The 16,677-nt window shown below is 38.8% G+C and overlaps 2 protein-coding genes across 3 annotated transcripts; one reads left to right on the plus strand and one right to left on the minus strand.

Annotated features, from left to right (window-relative positions):
• Positions 1 to 548: 548 nt before the first annotated feature.
• LOC148066445 (olfactory receptor 52E4-like) lies at positions 549 to 6,084 on the minus strand. Its single transcript, XM_087806905.1, has 2 exons — positions 5,994 to 6,084; positions 549 to 1,517 (listed from the first exon to the last, which is right to left on the minus strand). Exon 2 carries the CDS (start codon positions 1,500 to 1,502, stop codon positions 549 to 551), a length of 954 nt encoding a protein of 317 aa, XP_087663031.1. The 5' UTR covers positions 1,503 to 1,517; positions 5,994 to 6,084.
• A 2,442-nt stretch (positions 6,085 to 8,526) lies between these two features.
• Positions 8,527 to 16,498, plus strand: rnf167 (ring finger protein 167). Of its 2 annotated transcripts, XM_087806886.1 has the most exons (11): positions 8,527 to 8,666; positions 8,780 to 8,866; positions 10,621 to 10,724; positions 10,795 to 10,872; positions 11,429 to 11,566; positions 11,635 to 11,722; positions 12,078 to 12,168; positions 12,832 to 12,937; positions 13,957 to 14,050; positions 14,341 to 14,421; positions 14,497 to 16,498. In XM_087806886.1, exons 3-11 carry the CDS (start codon positions 10,635 to 10,637, stop codon positions 14,922 to 14,924), a joined length of 1,194 nt encoding a protein of 397 aa, XP_087663012.1. In that variant the 5' UTR covers positions 8,527 to 8,666; positions 8,780 to 8,866; positions 10,621 to 10,634; the 3' UTR covers positions 14,925 to 16,498. The 2 variants fall into 2 exon arrangements, with proteins under 2 accessions (XP_087663012.1, XP_087663011.1); XM_087806885.1 differs by having other exon boundaries at positions 8,533 to 8,866.
• The last annotated feature ends 179 nt before the right edge of the window (positions 16,499 to 16,677 follow it).

Here is a 16,677-nt window from a genome sequence, read left to right on the forward strand (position 1 = left end):
TATGATAATCATAGTTGCAAAATACATTCTTTTTTATTCCAATCCCTGAGGAAATTAATATTTAAAAAAAAAAACTACAAAAGACTAAAGCTCTATTTGACTCTATTAAGAAATACATTGGAATATATAAGAAAATATTTGTCGAATTACAAGTGATATTTTCTATTAAAATACTTATTTTGAATATAAGTGTAAAAACCATCATAGTGCTATTCACATAGTTTTGTTTTAGATTATAGTTTGAAATCAAAACGTAAAATGCATATATAAATATATGATATATTATAAAGTAACAATTTAGTCTACTTTACTTAAAACTACTTTCCTAAAAAAGATTATACTCCTTGAAAGTGTTCATTCTTCGTTGCTTCAAGGTAAATTTTAAAGCAGTTATAGCAGTTTTTTATATCCAAAAAGAGGACACACGTACATTTCAGAAGCCTGGCCTTTCTGTTCAAAACATATTGCTTGAATGATACAGTTTGTAATTTCTTTTATTAGTAGGTAAATCTTTTTAAATGTCAACACATTTTTCACAGAGTTGCTGCTCAAGCTGCAGCTACTGTTCTCTTTGTTTTCATAAACTTGGCTTTAACGAAAATCTTCATGATGTGGATTTTGATGAGGTTGGTTCCGAGCCCGTAAAGGACCGGGTTGGTGACGGGCGGAATGAGGATGAAGTAGAGCGACAGAAAGATCCGCGCCTCGACCGCCAGGCTGCTCATGTCGAAGCGAGTCTGGACGATCTCGAACATGGCGCCCACGGTGTAGTTGAGCAGCGACAGCAGATGCGGGACGCACGTCCTCAGAGCGCTTCTCCGAGATTCCCGCGGTAAATTCCGACAGACTTTGCCGATTCGTAGGTACGAGAAGAGGATCATGAGAACCTGGGGCACCACGATGAACAAGATGAGGACCAGGCCGATGATGCTGATGTACGGCGGGATGTGGCAGGCGTTGCCGACCACCTCCATGTTGACGCAGTAGAGCTTCGGGAGCGCTTTCCCACAAAAGCTGAGCTGCAGCGTGAGCGAGAAGTAGCAGCCGAAAGTGATAACAGGATACAAACAGACCAGAGCGATCAGCTTTCTTATCCTGGAGCTGGACATGATGTTGTAGTAGTGAAGTGGGTAGCAGATGGCGACGTATCGGTCGTAGCCCATGAGAGCCAAGATGCTGAACTCTGCACTGGCGTAGGTGTGCAGGAAGAAGACCTGAGCGGTGCACCACTGCACGCTGACCTCGTGGGTCCGCGACAACAGGGTAGTCATGGTGGACGGCAACAGGGCGGTGCTGCCGTACACCTCGTTGACGGACAGCACGCAGGTGAAGATGTTCATGGGCTGGTGCAGCTCCTTGTTCTGGTGAATGACCGAGATCAGGAGCACGTTGATGACCACGGTCAGCAGGTAGAGGAGGAGGAAGAGAGCGAACAGACAGAATTTATAACCCTCGACGGCGCTGTACGCCGTCATCTTGAAAGTCTGAGTTGTGTTGTACATGTTTCAGGGACGGCTCTGGTGGGAGAGAAACATAAATAAAAACAAAGTATACTTTCAAACATAAGGTAAAATATTCATAATGAAATGAAACATACAATAAGTCAACATGAGTTTGATACTAGTTACCTTTTGATAAATAGGTTGTTATATTTATTTAATATTGAGTTAAAATAATAAAGTGACAAAAAAGGAAGGATGTTAGGCTCATCTTAAAAGAAGGGTGGATGCAATAATAGAAGTTAAAAAAGATGGATGGATGAGCAGATCTGTGCTCATCAGTTACCCTGCAACTGTCAGTCTTTTAAGGGGAGATGATTCTGAGACTGCTGAGTGTCATCCTTTTATGGAGGCTGAGGGTGAGCCCCCCCCCCCCCGGCACAGATCAGCCCCCAGGATTTTTTTTCATATTCCTGGAACATCTTGGTTTGTAAATGAAAAATATACTCTCCGTACATTGCTATTACACTCCCTCAGTGGAGTTTGTCTGTTAGCAAACAACTTAGAAATAGATAATTGATCTCAATAAATGTATAGTCTGATTGTTTGAAAATACGATTTGACATACACAACTATTTATTGATGTTAACTGGCAAGAAATAAAAGTAAGATTCAATGTCACTCCAAAATCCACAGCAGATTCGGTTAAAAGGGTTTAAATCATGATTTGGAAGATAGGTATGTATTGATGTAGTGAAGTAGGTTGCAATAGTAAGTAAGTAAGTAAGTCATTTTTATTTGTATAGCGCTTTTCCAGACCAGGGTCACAAAGCGCTTAAACAATCAAAACAATATTCAATAAAGTATATACTTTAAAGATCAAGATAAAACTGATAACACAGGAGTTCCAGAAAATCAAGGAAAAGCCTGAACAAATAAAAACGTCTTAAGATGTTTCTTAAAGGAGTCAGTAGATCCATCAAGCGCAAAGAGAGAGGAAGATCGTTCCAAAGCTTAGGAGCAACAGCCTGGAAGGATTTCTCTCCTCTGGTCCTGAACCGTGTTCAGGAACCATCAGTAGATTCTGATCCACAGACCTCAGAGCCCGAGCTGGGATGTAAGGCTGGATCAGATCAGTGATGTAAGGAGGAGTCTGACCATGAATAAATCTGAAAGTAAGAACCAGAATTTTAAAGTTGATCCTGAAAGAAACTGGAAGCCAGTGGAGAGTTTTAAGGATCGGAGAAATGTGAGTTCTTCTACTTGAGCGGCTCAGAATTCTCGCTTTCTCTTCTTGTCTCTCGAGTTCTGAATCAACTGCAGGCGAGACAGCTCCTTCTTGTTAAGACATGAAAATAAACTGTTACAATAGTCTAAACAAGAAGACACAAACGCATGGATTATAAGCTCCAGGTCATGTTGTGACAACATTTTCATAAGTTTAGAGATTTTTCTCAGTTGAAGGAAACAGTTTCTGGTCAGTTTTCTGCAGTGTTGAACAAAAAACATGTCTTTATCAAATACAACACCCAGGTTTCTCAGGCTAAGTTTGACAGACTGATCTAAGTCACCCAAGTACTCAACCCTGGAACCTTATCATCAGGAGAAATCACCAGAGTTTCAGTTTTATCCACTTCAATAGGTATGTAGGAGGTAAGAAGGTAGGCCATTAAGTTGGTTATTCATGGTAAGTTGTTGCATAAAGGTTTGGATGGCTAGGTGGGTAGATCAGTATGTCTGTCTGTCTGTCCTATGTATCTGTCTGTCTATCCTATGTGTCTGTCTGTCTGTCCTATGTGTCTGTCTGTCTGTCTGCCGGTCTGTCTGTCTGTCATATATGTCTGTCTATCTGTCCTATGTATCTGTCTGTCTGTCCTATGTATCTGTCTGTCTGTCCTATGTATATGTCTTTCTGTCTGTCTGTCTGTCCTATGTATCCCAGCTGATGAGGTATCATGATACAGTGTCTAATTTTTGAAAGGCCACTAAATGGCACTTGGAATTGTTTTTAATGTTGTGGGGTTTTATTCAATAAGTAGATCAGTAACAAATATTCTAAAAAACATCATATAGTTTAGTGGCCTTTGAAAATGAAGACACTGTATCATGACGCCTCAACAGCTGTATCATCAGACCTCATCGACCCATCTCTAGTGGGTAGTGACGGGCTGATGTTATTTAGAGGTCAGTAGGTGGCGCCATCAGTTTTAAAATGATGTGATGTTTCATTAGAACAGTTGTTCAAAACAAAGGGGAAATAGTGCAGAGAACGCCATCTAGTGGACTCTGAAAATAATGACAGTGCTTCATGAAGCATCAGACCGGCACTACTAGTTGGTAGATGTAGGTAGGTTGAGGTAGGTGGGAGGAGGACGATAGGATGATAGGCTGAGGTAAATATGTAGAGGCAAGGTGGGTAAGTAGGGTGGGGTTTCTTACTTCAATAGGGTTTTAAATAGCTAGTTGGGGAGGCTGAATGGTTGAGGAAGGAATCTACAGGTACTTAACTAACTAGGTAGGTAGGACTGTCTACCTGTAGGACCAGGCCACTGCAGCTCATTCAAAATCTTGCAACTTATCTCATCTTCAGTCCTTCTGCACCACAACGTGCCTCCGCTCCATAGAGTATACTAGGTTGGGGTAGGTTGGTAGTTAGGTAGGTTGCAGTTGTTACATAGGGTTCATAGGCCGTTCCCGTGCGAATGTACTTAAAATTTCACAGGGAGGGGGGTCTGTCTGTGATGGTGCGTTTTTGTCAGTGGCTTGTATTGCTGACCTGTAGTCGTGGCTAGGTAGATAGATGGTAAGGGTAGAAGTATCAATATTCAAGTTAGTGGATATCATGAAAGGAAATAACGCAGGAAGATGGATCAGAAACAAGGCCTTCAAGTTTCTTCCATGAATCGCCGCTTCTGTTATTCCTGGGCCGGGTCAAGTCATGCGGGAATCGAACCCTCGTCCCTGAGCTGATGCAAGTCGGACCTCAGAGCATCATTAGAGGTCTCCGTCCACAACTCATTAGAGTGGATGTTTGTCAATAAGATGAGATCTCTTCGGACATCGCCGGGAGAGCAGAACAAGGAAAACATCAACATGCAACACCGTCAGCAGAGGTCAGTGACCTTGTTACAGATCTTGATCACAGAGCAGACTGAAGCAGCCAGTACGTGAATTAGAGGTAAATAAAGTATCTGTCTTTATGTCTGTGTTTCTTTCTTTCTGTCTGTCTGTTTTTATGTCTGTGTGTGTGTCTGTCTGCTGTGTGTTTGTGTGTCTGTGTGTCTGTCTTTCTGTCTGTCTGTTTTTTTGTCTGTGGGTGTGTCTGTCTGCTGTGGGTCTTTATGTCTGTCTGTCTGTCTGTCTGTCTGTCTGTCTGTCTGTCTGTCTGTCTTTCTGTCTGTTTCCGTCTGTCCTATATGTCTGTCTGTCTGTTTTATGTGTCTGTCGGTCTGTCTGTCTGTCTGTCTGTCCTATGTGTCTGTCTGTCTTTCTGTCTATTTCTGTCTTTCCTATGTGTCTGTCTGTCTTTCTTTCTGTTTCTGTCTGTCCTATATGTCTGCCTGTCTGTCCTATGTATCTGTCTGTCTGTCTGTCTGTCTGTCTGTCCTATGTGTCTGTCTGTCTGTCTGTCGGTCTGTCTGTCTGTCATATGTGTCTGTCTGTCTGTCCTATGTATCTGTCTGTCTGTCCTATGTATATGTCTTTCTGTCTGTCTGTCTGTCCTATGTGTCTGTCTGTCTGCCCTATGTGTCTGTCTGTCTGTCCCATGTGTCTGTCTGTCTGTCCTATGTATCTGTCTGTCTGTTTGTCTGTCCTATGTGTCTGTCTGTCTGTCCTATGTGTCTGTCTGTCTTTCTGTCTGTCCTATGTATCTGTCTGTCTGTTTGTCTGTCCTATGTGTCTGTCTGTCTGTCCTATGTATCTGTCTGTCTGTTTGTCTGTCCTATGTGTCTGTCTGTCTGTCCTATGTATCTGTCTGTCTGTTTGTCTGTCCTATGTGTCTGTCTGTCTGTCCTATGTATCTGTCTGTCTGTTTGTCTGTCCTATGTGTTTGTCTGTCTTTCCTATGTGTCTGTCTGTCTTTCTGTCTGTTTCTGTCTGTCCTATATGTCTGTCTGTCTGTCCTATGTATCTGTCTGTCTGTCCTATGTGTCTGTCTGTCTGTCCTATGTGTCTGCCTTTTAGGTCCCAAAAAAAAGAAATAGTTTGAGAAAAGTAATATTGAATTTGTAGAACTCATCAAGTCATTTCTTCTGACCCAAAATGATGAGGAGGCTTAAATCTGGCCACTGGCCCACGTTGATGACACGTTTCTGAGTCACAACCATGGAAGTCCATCATGATGAGGAATTCAATTTAACTTAAGGTTTTTTAGCTATTTCAGAAGTTTCTTCACTTTAAGGAGCATGCGGTTCTAATCTGTGTCCTGGGAATGCTGAGGTCATGAGTTTTCACTAGAATTAAAGTCAAGATTGAATCAACAGAACTCGTAATGACCAGTGGTCTGTGAGTGATTATCCTCTGCCCTCCCCTGAGACTAAATGACAAACTGACCGGCAGCTTCTGGTCATTCTGCTGCAACATGTCCTGCTCTCGCCTGCTGGTTCTGACGGTCCTTCTGGTCCTGCTTCTCAACGGTGAGTCCAGGCCGGATCTGGTGTGCTGCGGCTGCTGACATGTTTGTGATCGTAGTTGTTGAGAATGAGGCTGCATCTTTCCCGTGGTCCTGCCCTAGCCTGAGTGGAGTCTGCAGGAAGGTGTGTCTTCCCACTGAGCTCTTCTTCGGACCTCTGGGCTGTGGAAAAGGATTCTTGTAAGTATCCATCTTCACACTTGTCTGCAAAAGTGATGTTCTCATGTGTGTGTCGTCTGCAGGTGCTGTGTGTCTCACTTCTGATGAGTGTGTCACGGATCTACTTCATCACCTCAACATGTGTGAAGTCTGAGACCATCTTTCACTAAACATTGTAGAACTGAATAAATGATTTTTTGAAACAGCCAAATATTGTTTAGTTCCTTTGTATGTGAGTTTGTCGTTGTGTGCGTTTGTCCATGCTTGTGTGTGTCTTTCCTTCTCTGTGTTTTTAAGCCTTCCTTTGTGTGTACTTATGTTTATGTGTCTGTGTTTATATATTTTTGTGCTTGTGTGTTTATGTATCTGTGTGTTTTTATGTGAATATGTGGTTGTTTTTTTTTTTGCATATGTGTGTGTCTTTGTGTGCATGTGTCCATTTTATGTAATTTGTGTGTGTGTATTTTTTTTTAGGAATTTTTGTCTGAGTTTATGGCTATTTGTATTTGTTGTTTTGTCTTTGTTTAAGTGTATATTATTGTTATTTGTGTGTGCATATGTATTTTTGTTTTTATTTGTGTGTTTCTGTTTTTATGTGTATTTGTGAGTGTGTTGTTTATATGTGTGTGTTTGCAGTGCGTGCGTCTGTCTCCCTGCGTGTTTTTATCTCCACTTGCGTTTGTATCACTGTGTGTGCTTTTGTGTTTTTATGTTTTTGTGTTTATTTCTTTTTCTGCGTTTGTCTGCATGTGATTGTGTCTGTTTTTATGTTATGTTATATTATATTTTGTGTGTGGATATAAAGTAGATGGATGTGAAACAGATCTCAATTTCTACCATAAAATGATCTTGATGATATATTGTATGTATTGTATGTTCTTTTTATTAATTTACGTTCGAACCTTTTTATAAAGCTTTTTTGAAAAAAGTCCGGAGCCTTTTTTAACATACAAACTTATAATTGGATCAGCTCTATCTCCGTCCTTTGGTAGTTCACTTAGTCTTGTGATGCTGGATTCTACGGAAATGTACATTTCTTTGGGAATGGCCATTAATCCAATTTAAAAGTAATTTAAAGCACGTTCGCACAACGTCTGACTGGAACTCCAGCCACTAGATGACAGTGTTTCCACTTCAGACTGAAAATACATACAAATGAAAGGAATGGAAATGTTTAAGAGGATAAAAAGCAAACACAACTAAATAAAAATAAAATAGTTAAGTTTTCTAGTGAGGTGCACGCAGTGCGAATCAGCACTGTTGCATAATTGTTAAAACTCAAATCTACATTAAAGCGATTCTATGCGATTTGTGACCACAGGTTGACCTGGTGAGCAACACACAATATACAATATACTATATTTGTATGATGTTTACAATTTGTTCCCTACAATGGTCACAAATACTGAGAAGGAACCTTAGTTGACAAGTCAACGTGTCTCAAAAATATGTTTATAAATCAGATATTCAATGTTAAATTCTAACATAATCTTTAAACATATCCGATAATAACATATAAAAACGCTTTTTATCCATGTAACTTTCATCAGTTAGAAAAAGAAGAAAAACGCTTTAGTCATTTAATACCTTTAATTTAAATTTGAAACCCAAATGCCATTGGAGTGGACAACATACAAAACCCATTATTATTATTGTAATTGTCATTGTTATTATTATTAGTATTATTATAAGTAAGTAAGTCAGTAATTTGTATTTATAGAGCGCTTTTCCAGACCAGGGTCACAAAGCGCTTAAACAATCAAAACAATACTCAATAAAATATATACTTTAAAGGTCAAGATAACACTGAGACATAAGTAGTAGTAGTAGAAGTAGTAGTGGTAGTTGTAGTTGTAGTAGTAGTATTAGTCATAATAGTAATAATGTGTGTCTCTAATGCTGTTATTTTGCTGTCGCTCTTGGCCTCTGTAGCTAATCTCGCTCCATTCCTACAAAAGGAATAACATTTAAAAAGAGATCCTTGAAATAAGGCTTTTAAATACATTATTTACAAATTATTTTAACCATCACTAAGAGTTAAAACATATTGTCTACTCTGGTGGACGTGTCACTAATACTCTAAAACATTTTAAAAAAAATCCATGTTGAGTTCATACAGACTGTTGACTGTGTTCTATGAAATGTATTTAAGGTTGAACACGTTTTTTATGCACGTTCTGTTTTTAAATTAAAAACATTTCCAAAACGCTAGTAACAACTTCGTTTGGTCGCTTGGGGCGCTGTTGCTATAGATGCCAGCGAGTCAGCATTAAAAGAAGCACAGAGAAGAGTGACCGAAGCCATAACAAACAAACCTAGCGGCTAGCTAGCGCCACTTCGGCCAAACTCAGACACTAAAATCATTTTATCATCAGCCTTTCAAAAAAAAGGAAACGATTCAAATACATTCAGGCCTAAAGGTTCACGTTAAAAAGGTTTATATTTTCCATGAAGTAGTTCCATCGTTCCATTTGTTATCTAACACTTGCTAACGAGCCAAACATCAGCTAGCGATAATCCTTCCTGTCTTTCTTGTTTTGTGGAGCAGCGAGACCGTCGTCTTGAAGAGAAACGATAGTCTCACAGGTTGACATGTCAGCGTGATCGGAACGACACTAAAGGGTAACATTTCGAGGTGAGTAACCAAAAGGGGCTCATTCTAAACGAGAGGGAAACATTATTTAAACTCCGAGTCATCAGCTGTACCGACGATAAACAGCAAACTAAAGTGACAAGAAAAATGTTTCTGGGAGTTGATCTAACTGCAATTGTTGCATGAAAGAATTCATCGATCTGTTTTCTTCGACTTCATAACGTGTTCTCTCTGTGTAACGAAAGTTAAAAAGCAATTTGTTTTGTTTTCAACACAATCACAATGTCTACGACACTATTCTACAATACGTTGTCGTTTTATGTCACTGAAAGCGTCTTGTGTTGCAAAGAATGCATTAAAAACAATACTTATACTTATTCATAATATCATTACATTTAAAATATTAATATAAAAATAGGAAATATTTTACAAAAAAAACGTGCTCTTGGCCAATCCACCTTTCGATGATCATAATTCTCCTGATTTTATTTTATTAATTTCCGTATTCGACTCTATAATCTTTCACAATTTGACATAAAAACATAAATAAGTCATTAACTTTTGTAATTATTATTCAACCTAGCATTTGTTTTTTCCACTGGCGTGTCTGCAGCTATGTCTGATAAGATAGCTGAATCTGTGTCATTTATCTTTTCTTCCTGAATATAAATGTTGGGCAATACGGAAGCCTCACAGATGATCTCTCCTTACAACCCTTTAACAAACAAGCCAGATGTTATTACAAATTACGATTGGCTTTAAAAAAGGGTCTGGTTTGTGAACCTATCATTATCTATTCTATCAATAATCCAGAAAGATATTAACTTTGTTTTAGTTACACATATGCTAAATAAATATATTAGGGTCATTGATACATAAGAATTGTTAGTAGATCAATTTAAAAACATAAAAAATAAGGATATATTGTGCAAAAGAGAATTCAAATTGTATTGACATTATTTGGCACCCAAATGGCAGCCTTCATCATTGTCTCTCTTTTTCCACTTCACCACGACAAATTCCTGTTTTGTTCTGACATCGCTGGCGATAAGGTTCTCTCTGATTCTGATTTGGAATTATCAATTTAACAATAATATACCACTGCATTATATTTGTGATGATCTAACTTGGTGTAATAAATGACATAGAACGGTGTCCTCTCAACTGCCTTTAAAATACTCCTGGAAGCTCTGTGAGTGGCTTTGTGAGAATTCTTCTTTATTCCTTAATCTTTTCTGAGTACATAAAAGTGACCAAGTTAAATGTTAAATAGCTCCTGATAGATGGATGGATGTATGGTTAGATGGCAAGCTCTGTGCTTATTTTGAACGGTGTGTGTGGGTCAATTGAAGTCACTCCGTAGAAACGAATTAAATTACATTTAAAATAAAAGCAGATGTATTTATTGCCCAGGCAAAGGCCAGTGACCCAGTTTTAGGTTGTGACCCACTTGTCACAGAATTTGTGCTCTAATGTACAACTTGTCAGCTAACTAAATTCTTTTCTCAGTGCAATTCTCTTTACAAACAACTACCATCCAGATGGTAGATAAATGGAATTCTGAATCTACAATGTGGATCAGGATCAGAAACTTTTATTGCCAGTGTTGTAAACACAGCTTAAGATTGTAAAAATTTAATAAGATAACACACAAAATAAGCAAAAGAACAACAGAGCCAAGCACCAAGCCATTCTGCAACACTTAAATAGTAGTAGTTCACTTGTTATTTGAATGTAAAATCTTAGCAAAATCTGAATTTAATTTCTCATCGGCTAATGAATGTTTTTCTTTTCAGAATTCTGTCCAAGGATGGGGTGCCTCAGTGTGTGGAGTTATTATCTGAGCATCTTCGGCTGTCTTTTACTCACCCCGTCAACCACAGATGCATATATCTATTCTGTAAGTGTTTTGATTTGCGCTGGGAATTGAAATTCATTATGATTAAATGTGTTTTTGTCTTTTTTGCTAGCACTACAGCAACATGACAAATATGTTTGAAGACCTGCCCGCCTTGTTTGGCCCTTCGGTTCCAAATGATGGACTAAAGGTCGGTTTGTTTTGTGTTTTGTGAAAAGTAGCTTGATGCGATATTTATAAATAAATCCCTAAGATTAAACTGGTTTAATTTGATACATTTCCCTTTCTCCTTAAAAAGTCCAAGTTGAAGCACATTGGAAAGCATTAGGAAATTAGAATTGTAATCCATCCAGCAAGGTTTCGCTGCTATTCCTTTTGATTCTTATATTGATTAATTTACTGATATATGTTCTTAAACTACAACTTAAGCTCAACTACTAGTAAATGCATATATAGTTAGAACCATAGTTTGTTATTTATCTTTAATTCTTTCCATTATCCTCATTATTTTTATCTTAAAAATCAAAAATGGTTAAATTCTTTATATTTTGTTCATGCTCTTATTTTTCCTATTTCTTTCATCTTTTCGTCTACTGCTCATATTGAAATGTTCAATTAAATAATATTTAAATTGTAAATGTACAACATTAGAAATTATTACCCATAAAGCATATAAACCACATTGGTGCATCATCTCATATCTACAAAAAACACTCGCCTCACTCCCTCATCTGTGCTTCTCAAAGGGGTTCTTGGTAGTGGCTAAACCTCTCAATGGCTGTTTGCCGTTGGACCCTCCTCCGCCCCTGCCGCCCTCGTATGATGCCAACAGCACCAAATTCATCGTCTTGATCCAGCGCGGCGTCTGTTTCTTTGATGAAAAGGTATGTTTGCCTCATTTATCACTTTACTGTGTTTCAGTTATCAGTTTGTGAATTCATGTTTTCCTCAGGTCCTTCAGGCACAGCAGGCTGGCTTTGACGCGGTGATCGTTCACAACGTGGAGTCTGAAATCCTGATGAACATGAATTACAGCAACGGTGAACAAGAGCAGGACGATTGTTTTATAGAACTGATGACAATATAGTTGATATTGTGCACTTGAGCAGGTGTATTAAAGAAGCCGTTTGTGGTGTTCATTTTATTAGTGAGTTAAACTGTGAGCTATCATTCACATTTCATTCTCTTGTGGGCCATGTTAACTTGACCTTTTAAGTATATATTTTATTGAGTATTGTTTTGATTGTTTAAGTGCTTTGTCTGGAAAAGCGCTCTATAAATATAAATTACTTACTGTATGTGGCCCCCCAGTTCTTGTGTTTGACACACTTGGAGTAATTGTGTTTTGTGGTTGTTGTGGTTTTGACTAATCTTTCTTTATGTTATCACTTAAAGAAACTATCGCAGAAGAGATCACCATTCCTTCTGTGTTCACCGGCTACTACGCCTCCAAAATGCTCAAGAAGTTTGTCATCCCTGAAGCACGGTAAACTCTTCATCATAAGCATCATCGTAAATTAATTTAAGACAATTTACACATACATTATTTACCCTAATGTATGTCCTCCAGCTCACTTGAAAAACTCTTAAGTGTTCCTCATGATGATTGACTATGTGTCCTGGGTCTGACCCGGGGCCTCCTTCGGGTTTTCCAGAACACCTTACCAGAAAACAATCTTGATGCTCGAGCCATCAGAACTGTCTTCTCTCTTCAAGCAGTGGTGCAACTATGAGTCTCTTTTAGATGGCGGAGCTCCTCATCACCTTAAAGAGATGAATTTCTTTCAGCCTCTCATAATTTGTGAGAGCTTTGTTTTGTCAATGTATGACAAAGACTTGAGACAATCTTATGCTGCATCCTTCCTTCACTCGTAAACAAGACCAAAGATACAAAACCCCTCATCATTGTAACTTGTACTGGACTTTCCACCACTTTTTGACCCAGTACCATGGCCATGGACTGATGCATAAAAGAGCTGATCCTGATGTCGGCTCTGAACCGTTGTGTGCTTTATGAAGCCGACAGCAGATAAATCGACATTTGGATTGACTTAATAAAATGAATTAAAAAAATCTAAAGTCAATATAACGTAGTGATTCCTTACAATTTGAATTGGTCATACTAACTATTTTTCTTTTGTGTCTGCAGAGCATATGTGTTCCTCATGCCAGATTTTGCTTTCCCTCTCTCCTACTACCTGATCCCCTTCACCGGAGTGGTTGGCATGGTCATCCTCGTCATGTCTGTCATCCTGGTGAGTGAAGTAATGCTAATAGTTTTGTGTTCGAATCAGTTTTATTGAGATTCTGGAAAAAAAAATAGCACTTCGTCTTCCTTAACAAGAGCTCTAACTTTTCACTCATTCTAACTCCTCAAGCTTATACGTTTCTTTTAAAATGAGTATACATAATGATTTGTTCATGCTACTTAAGTATCATGGGCAGATGGTCTCGGTGCAGAGTCTTTAGTTCGAGATCCTCAACATTTCTTTGGTGCATTTAAGATCTGTTGCTGAACCGGTTGGACCATTTTACCTCTTGATCTTTGTCAGACAACTGCCATCACCTGATGTTCACTGCTGTCACTCAACACAAAAGACGATTGTTATCGAATCCTGTTCTTCTGTTGACGTTGTTAGAGATCAGCATTACCTGTGTATACTAGAGACGGGTACTATAATTTGTTTTGTTTACACTTTATGTAAACAAACAAAATGTTGTTGCCGACATGTGTGACTCCTCCAACAAGCTCTTTATCTAGAAAACTCAAACCATCTGGAGTCATGGCACCAAAGCTTGTCATTATGCAATCACTCACCAGCACTTTTCTAGTTGCAACACCTAAACACAGACCTGATTCACATGCAAATCAGTCAAGAGTTATGAGGGATTCTCGGTATCATAACTTCTTAATGATCTCTGAGGATGAACAAATTTAAACAGTTTCTGAAGGCAGAAAATTTGATATTTTCACACACACACAGCTAAGTTCACTGAGAGGGAGTGGGCACTGCTCTTTGGAGCAGAAATTAGTCTGAAAGTGATTTTTGCAACACCTTATCTCTGATTACATTTTTATAGAATGCTAGTTGTTGTAATTTTATGACGTCCATTTCACAGTAAAATATTTGAAAACTTTATGACAACAATTCCAAAGACAGAGATGAAAAAAAAACCCATTAAATCAAGGTAAACCACACGACCTAAAACATTGAATTGTAAAGAATGTTTTTCTTCAACTTGTCATTGATGAAGTCACTTCTTTCTTTCTTAGATCATTCGTTGTGTGCAGTATAGGAAGCGATTAAGGAAAAATCGCTTGACAAAGGAACAGCTACGGCGTATCCCGACACACAGGTTTACCAAAGGTAAGAACCTTTTTTTTAACTTTGTTTTAATAAGTTTACAGTAGATGATGTAATGGTAATACAAGTTAAAGACATGAGGTAGCAATCAAGAAACGTAAGATCCAGATCAGAATTTCATGGTTTGCAGCAGTTGAAAAGCTTTCGGGATTTGTGCCAATTTCATTTGACTGATGTGGAAAAAGACAGCTCCCAGTTTAAGACTTTTACTCATCTTTAATGTGGGTTAGCTAGAATGCTTTGGGTGTCTCTCCCACATCTGTGCCACTACAATGTGTTGTTGCTATTTTTAGGAGACGACTACGACGTGTGCGCCATCTGTCTGGACGATTACGAAGAAGGAGACAAGCTTCGAGTTTTGCCATGTTCTCATGGTGAGAAGATAACTTTCCCGACTTCCTGGTTAGAGCTGAAGGAACTTTTGTGCTGACTGCCATGTCTTCCTCCAGCCTACCACTCCAGGTGTGTGGACCCCTGGCTCACCAAGACCAAGAAGACTTGCCCCGTCTGCAAACAGCGCGTCAACCGAAGCAGCCCCGAGCACTCTGGGTCCGACACGGAGGAGGACACCGAGAGCCGAGGACGGGACGAAGAAGCAGCCGAGGAGGAGCGAGACTCTGAGCGCACACCGTTACTCAGATCCTCCATTTCCGGAACCCCTTCCGGAAGCCTGCCGGATTATCTGACCAACACCACGCTCACCACTGCCCAGTGCGTCACCCCGCCAGCTCGCCATGACTCCCCTCATCTGGATTATGAAGGATACTACTCCCCCGAGGAGGGCACGGACACAGAAAGTGACGGGTCGGCAGATGACGGGCGCCCGGGTGACGACGACACGGCTCAGCTCATTGGCAGGAACGTGGTGCAGGTTTGATCGTGAAGCGTCAACGCAGCGCTCACTTGTAAAACTATCACTCTGGTTCTTTTAGACGCAGCCATTTTTTTTTTTGACACCTAACCACTAGTGCTGCGACAACACGGGCAGGATTTTAATGCTCAAGTTGTTTTGGGTGTATTTAGTGCAATATAATCAAAACTAACCAGTGGAGGTAATGTTTTTAATTCATCTTTTTAATGTTTAACTCGCTCAGATTTGTACTTTATCATATTTCTCATGGACCTGTCATCAGAAGTTTTTATGTCGGCTTAGTCCACTGTAACAAATCTTGAGCATGGGAATCATGCAATCACACAAGGGGGGCCAAAACTGCGAATCCATTAAAAGGTTCTGTTCAAATATATTGATCTACAACTGACACTCCTTTAGCAGAAAGTAATACCAGCTTTTATTCAAAAAGGTTAAAAGGTTACATTTATATTTTCTCCTTTCTATGTGTTCAGTGATGGAACTTCTTTATGAAGCACAAACTGCTTTTATTTATTTTTTACTTCCAACTGTCTCAAGGGTCTTGGAAAATCATCCGGCCTTGACTTTCACATTTGTTGTATGAGTTGCCTTATGATCTTTTTTTTCGGAGTCTGAAGGGACGGAATTCTCGCTTGTTTCTGTTACTGTACAGAAGAAAGTTTCCACCCAATAGTTTCCTGAATCATCGCAAAACCTGTTTGTCTGCATATTAACTTGAGTTGACGAGAAGACGATTGTTTGATTTACATCTGAGTTCAAACAAGTCAAACGGCTACAAAGGAAGAGTTTGTTCTTTGTAGCCGTTTATTCTTATAGGTCAATCTTAGAAGCTATGCTCGCATCACAGGCCTCTGCTTTTTTAAAATTAATTTACATTTTAAAAGTTAAAAGTTGCAAAGTAGTCCAAGTCTACACGGATATTTTAGCAACTCGATTAAAGGTGAAAAAGATCTGACGTACAGGAATGTTCATGTTCTTAATTCTAACCAAATTAAAACTCAAAACTACGAATGACGACCTGTTTTGTGAATGTATCCATTAGCATGATTGCACTTTCTTCACCTTAATTTTGGATGTTAAAAGAAAAGGTTATGTCACTTTATTTAACAGATCAGGATGCAATGGTAAAGCAAACCATTTCAATTTGTCTTTGTTAAAACATATACTACTGCACAGAACATGTTAATTCTCCAGTAAGTCCAAAAAACTGATATAATTTATCCATTTAAGGTTGTTTTTAGGTCTAAAATAGGACCATTAGATGTTGCCAAAATTGCTTCATGATGTCATAATAGGTGACTTTATATTTGTAGGTCTCACAATTTGAGCTGTTGAAGATGAGTTTTCTTGAATTGAATCACTTTATCACTTTGGTTGTTTTTTGGTTTTTTTTAGGTCTTTTCAGGAGTGTAAAAATGATTTGCTGTACACATATTCTCCCACTACCTGTCCATGTATCTGTGTCATCCATACTGTTGTGCCTGATGTCTCCCGTCATGGACACTGTGCCAAGTACCAGTTGTGAAGATTGATGGAAGAGATGTCTGAGGTCGTCTTTTAAGAATAAAATTTTAACGTGACTTTTGTGTGAGTTTTCAAACTTTTTCGGGGTAGGGTTTGTGACCCATGTGAGGGTCTTACTAAGATTCGCCCTTGTTTTAATTCTTCTTCTAAAATAAAAAAAGAAGCACATTTTATAGTATTCTTTATGCTAAGCTTTAAACAAATAAAATGAATATATATATATATATATATATAT

The sequence above is a fragment of the Callionymus lyra genome, chromosome 14 (assembly GCF_982586985.1).
Source record: "Callionymus lyra chromosome 14, fCalLyr1.hap1.1, whole genome shotgun sequence".
Classification (NCBI taxonomy): domain Eukaryota; kingdom Metazoa; phylum Chordata; class Actinopteri; order Syngnathiformes; family Callionymidae; genus Callionymus; species Callionymus lyra.

Coding starts and splice junctions, on each gene's coding strand:
- LOC148066445 (XM_087806905.1), bottom strand. CDS start 1,502: ATGTACAACACAACTCAGACTTTCAAGATGACGGCGTACAGCGCCGTC.
- rnf167 (XM_087806886.1), top strand. CDS start 10,635: ATGGGGTGCCTCAGTGTGTGGAGTTATTATCTGAGCATCTTCGGCTGT. Junction 12,938..13,956: donor TCGTCATGTCTGTCATCCTG/GTGAGTGAAGTA, acceptor TTTCTTTCTTAG/ATCATTCGTTGTGTGCAGTA. Junction 14,051..14,340: donor GACACACAGGTTTACCAAAG/GTAAGAACCTTT, acceptor TGCTATTTTTAG/GAGACGACTACGACGTGTGC.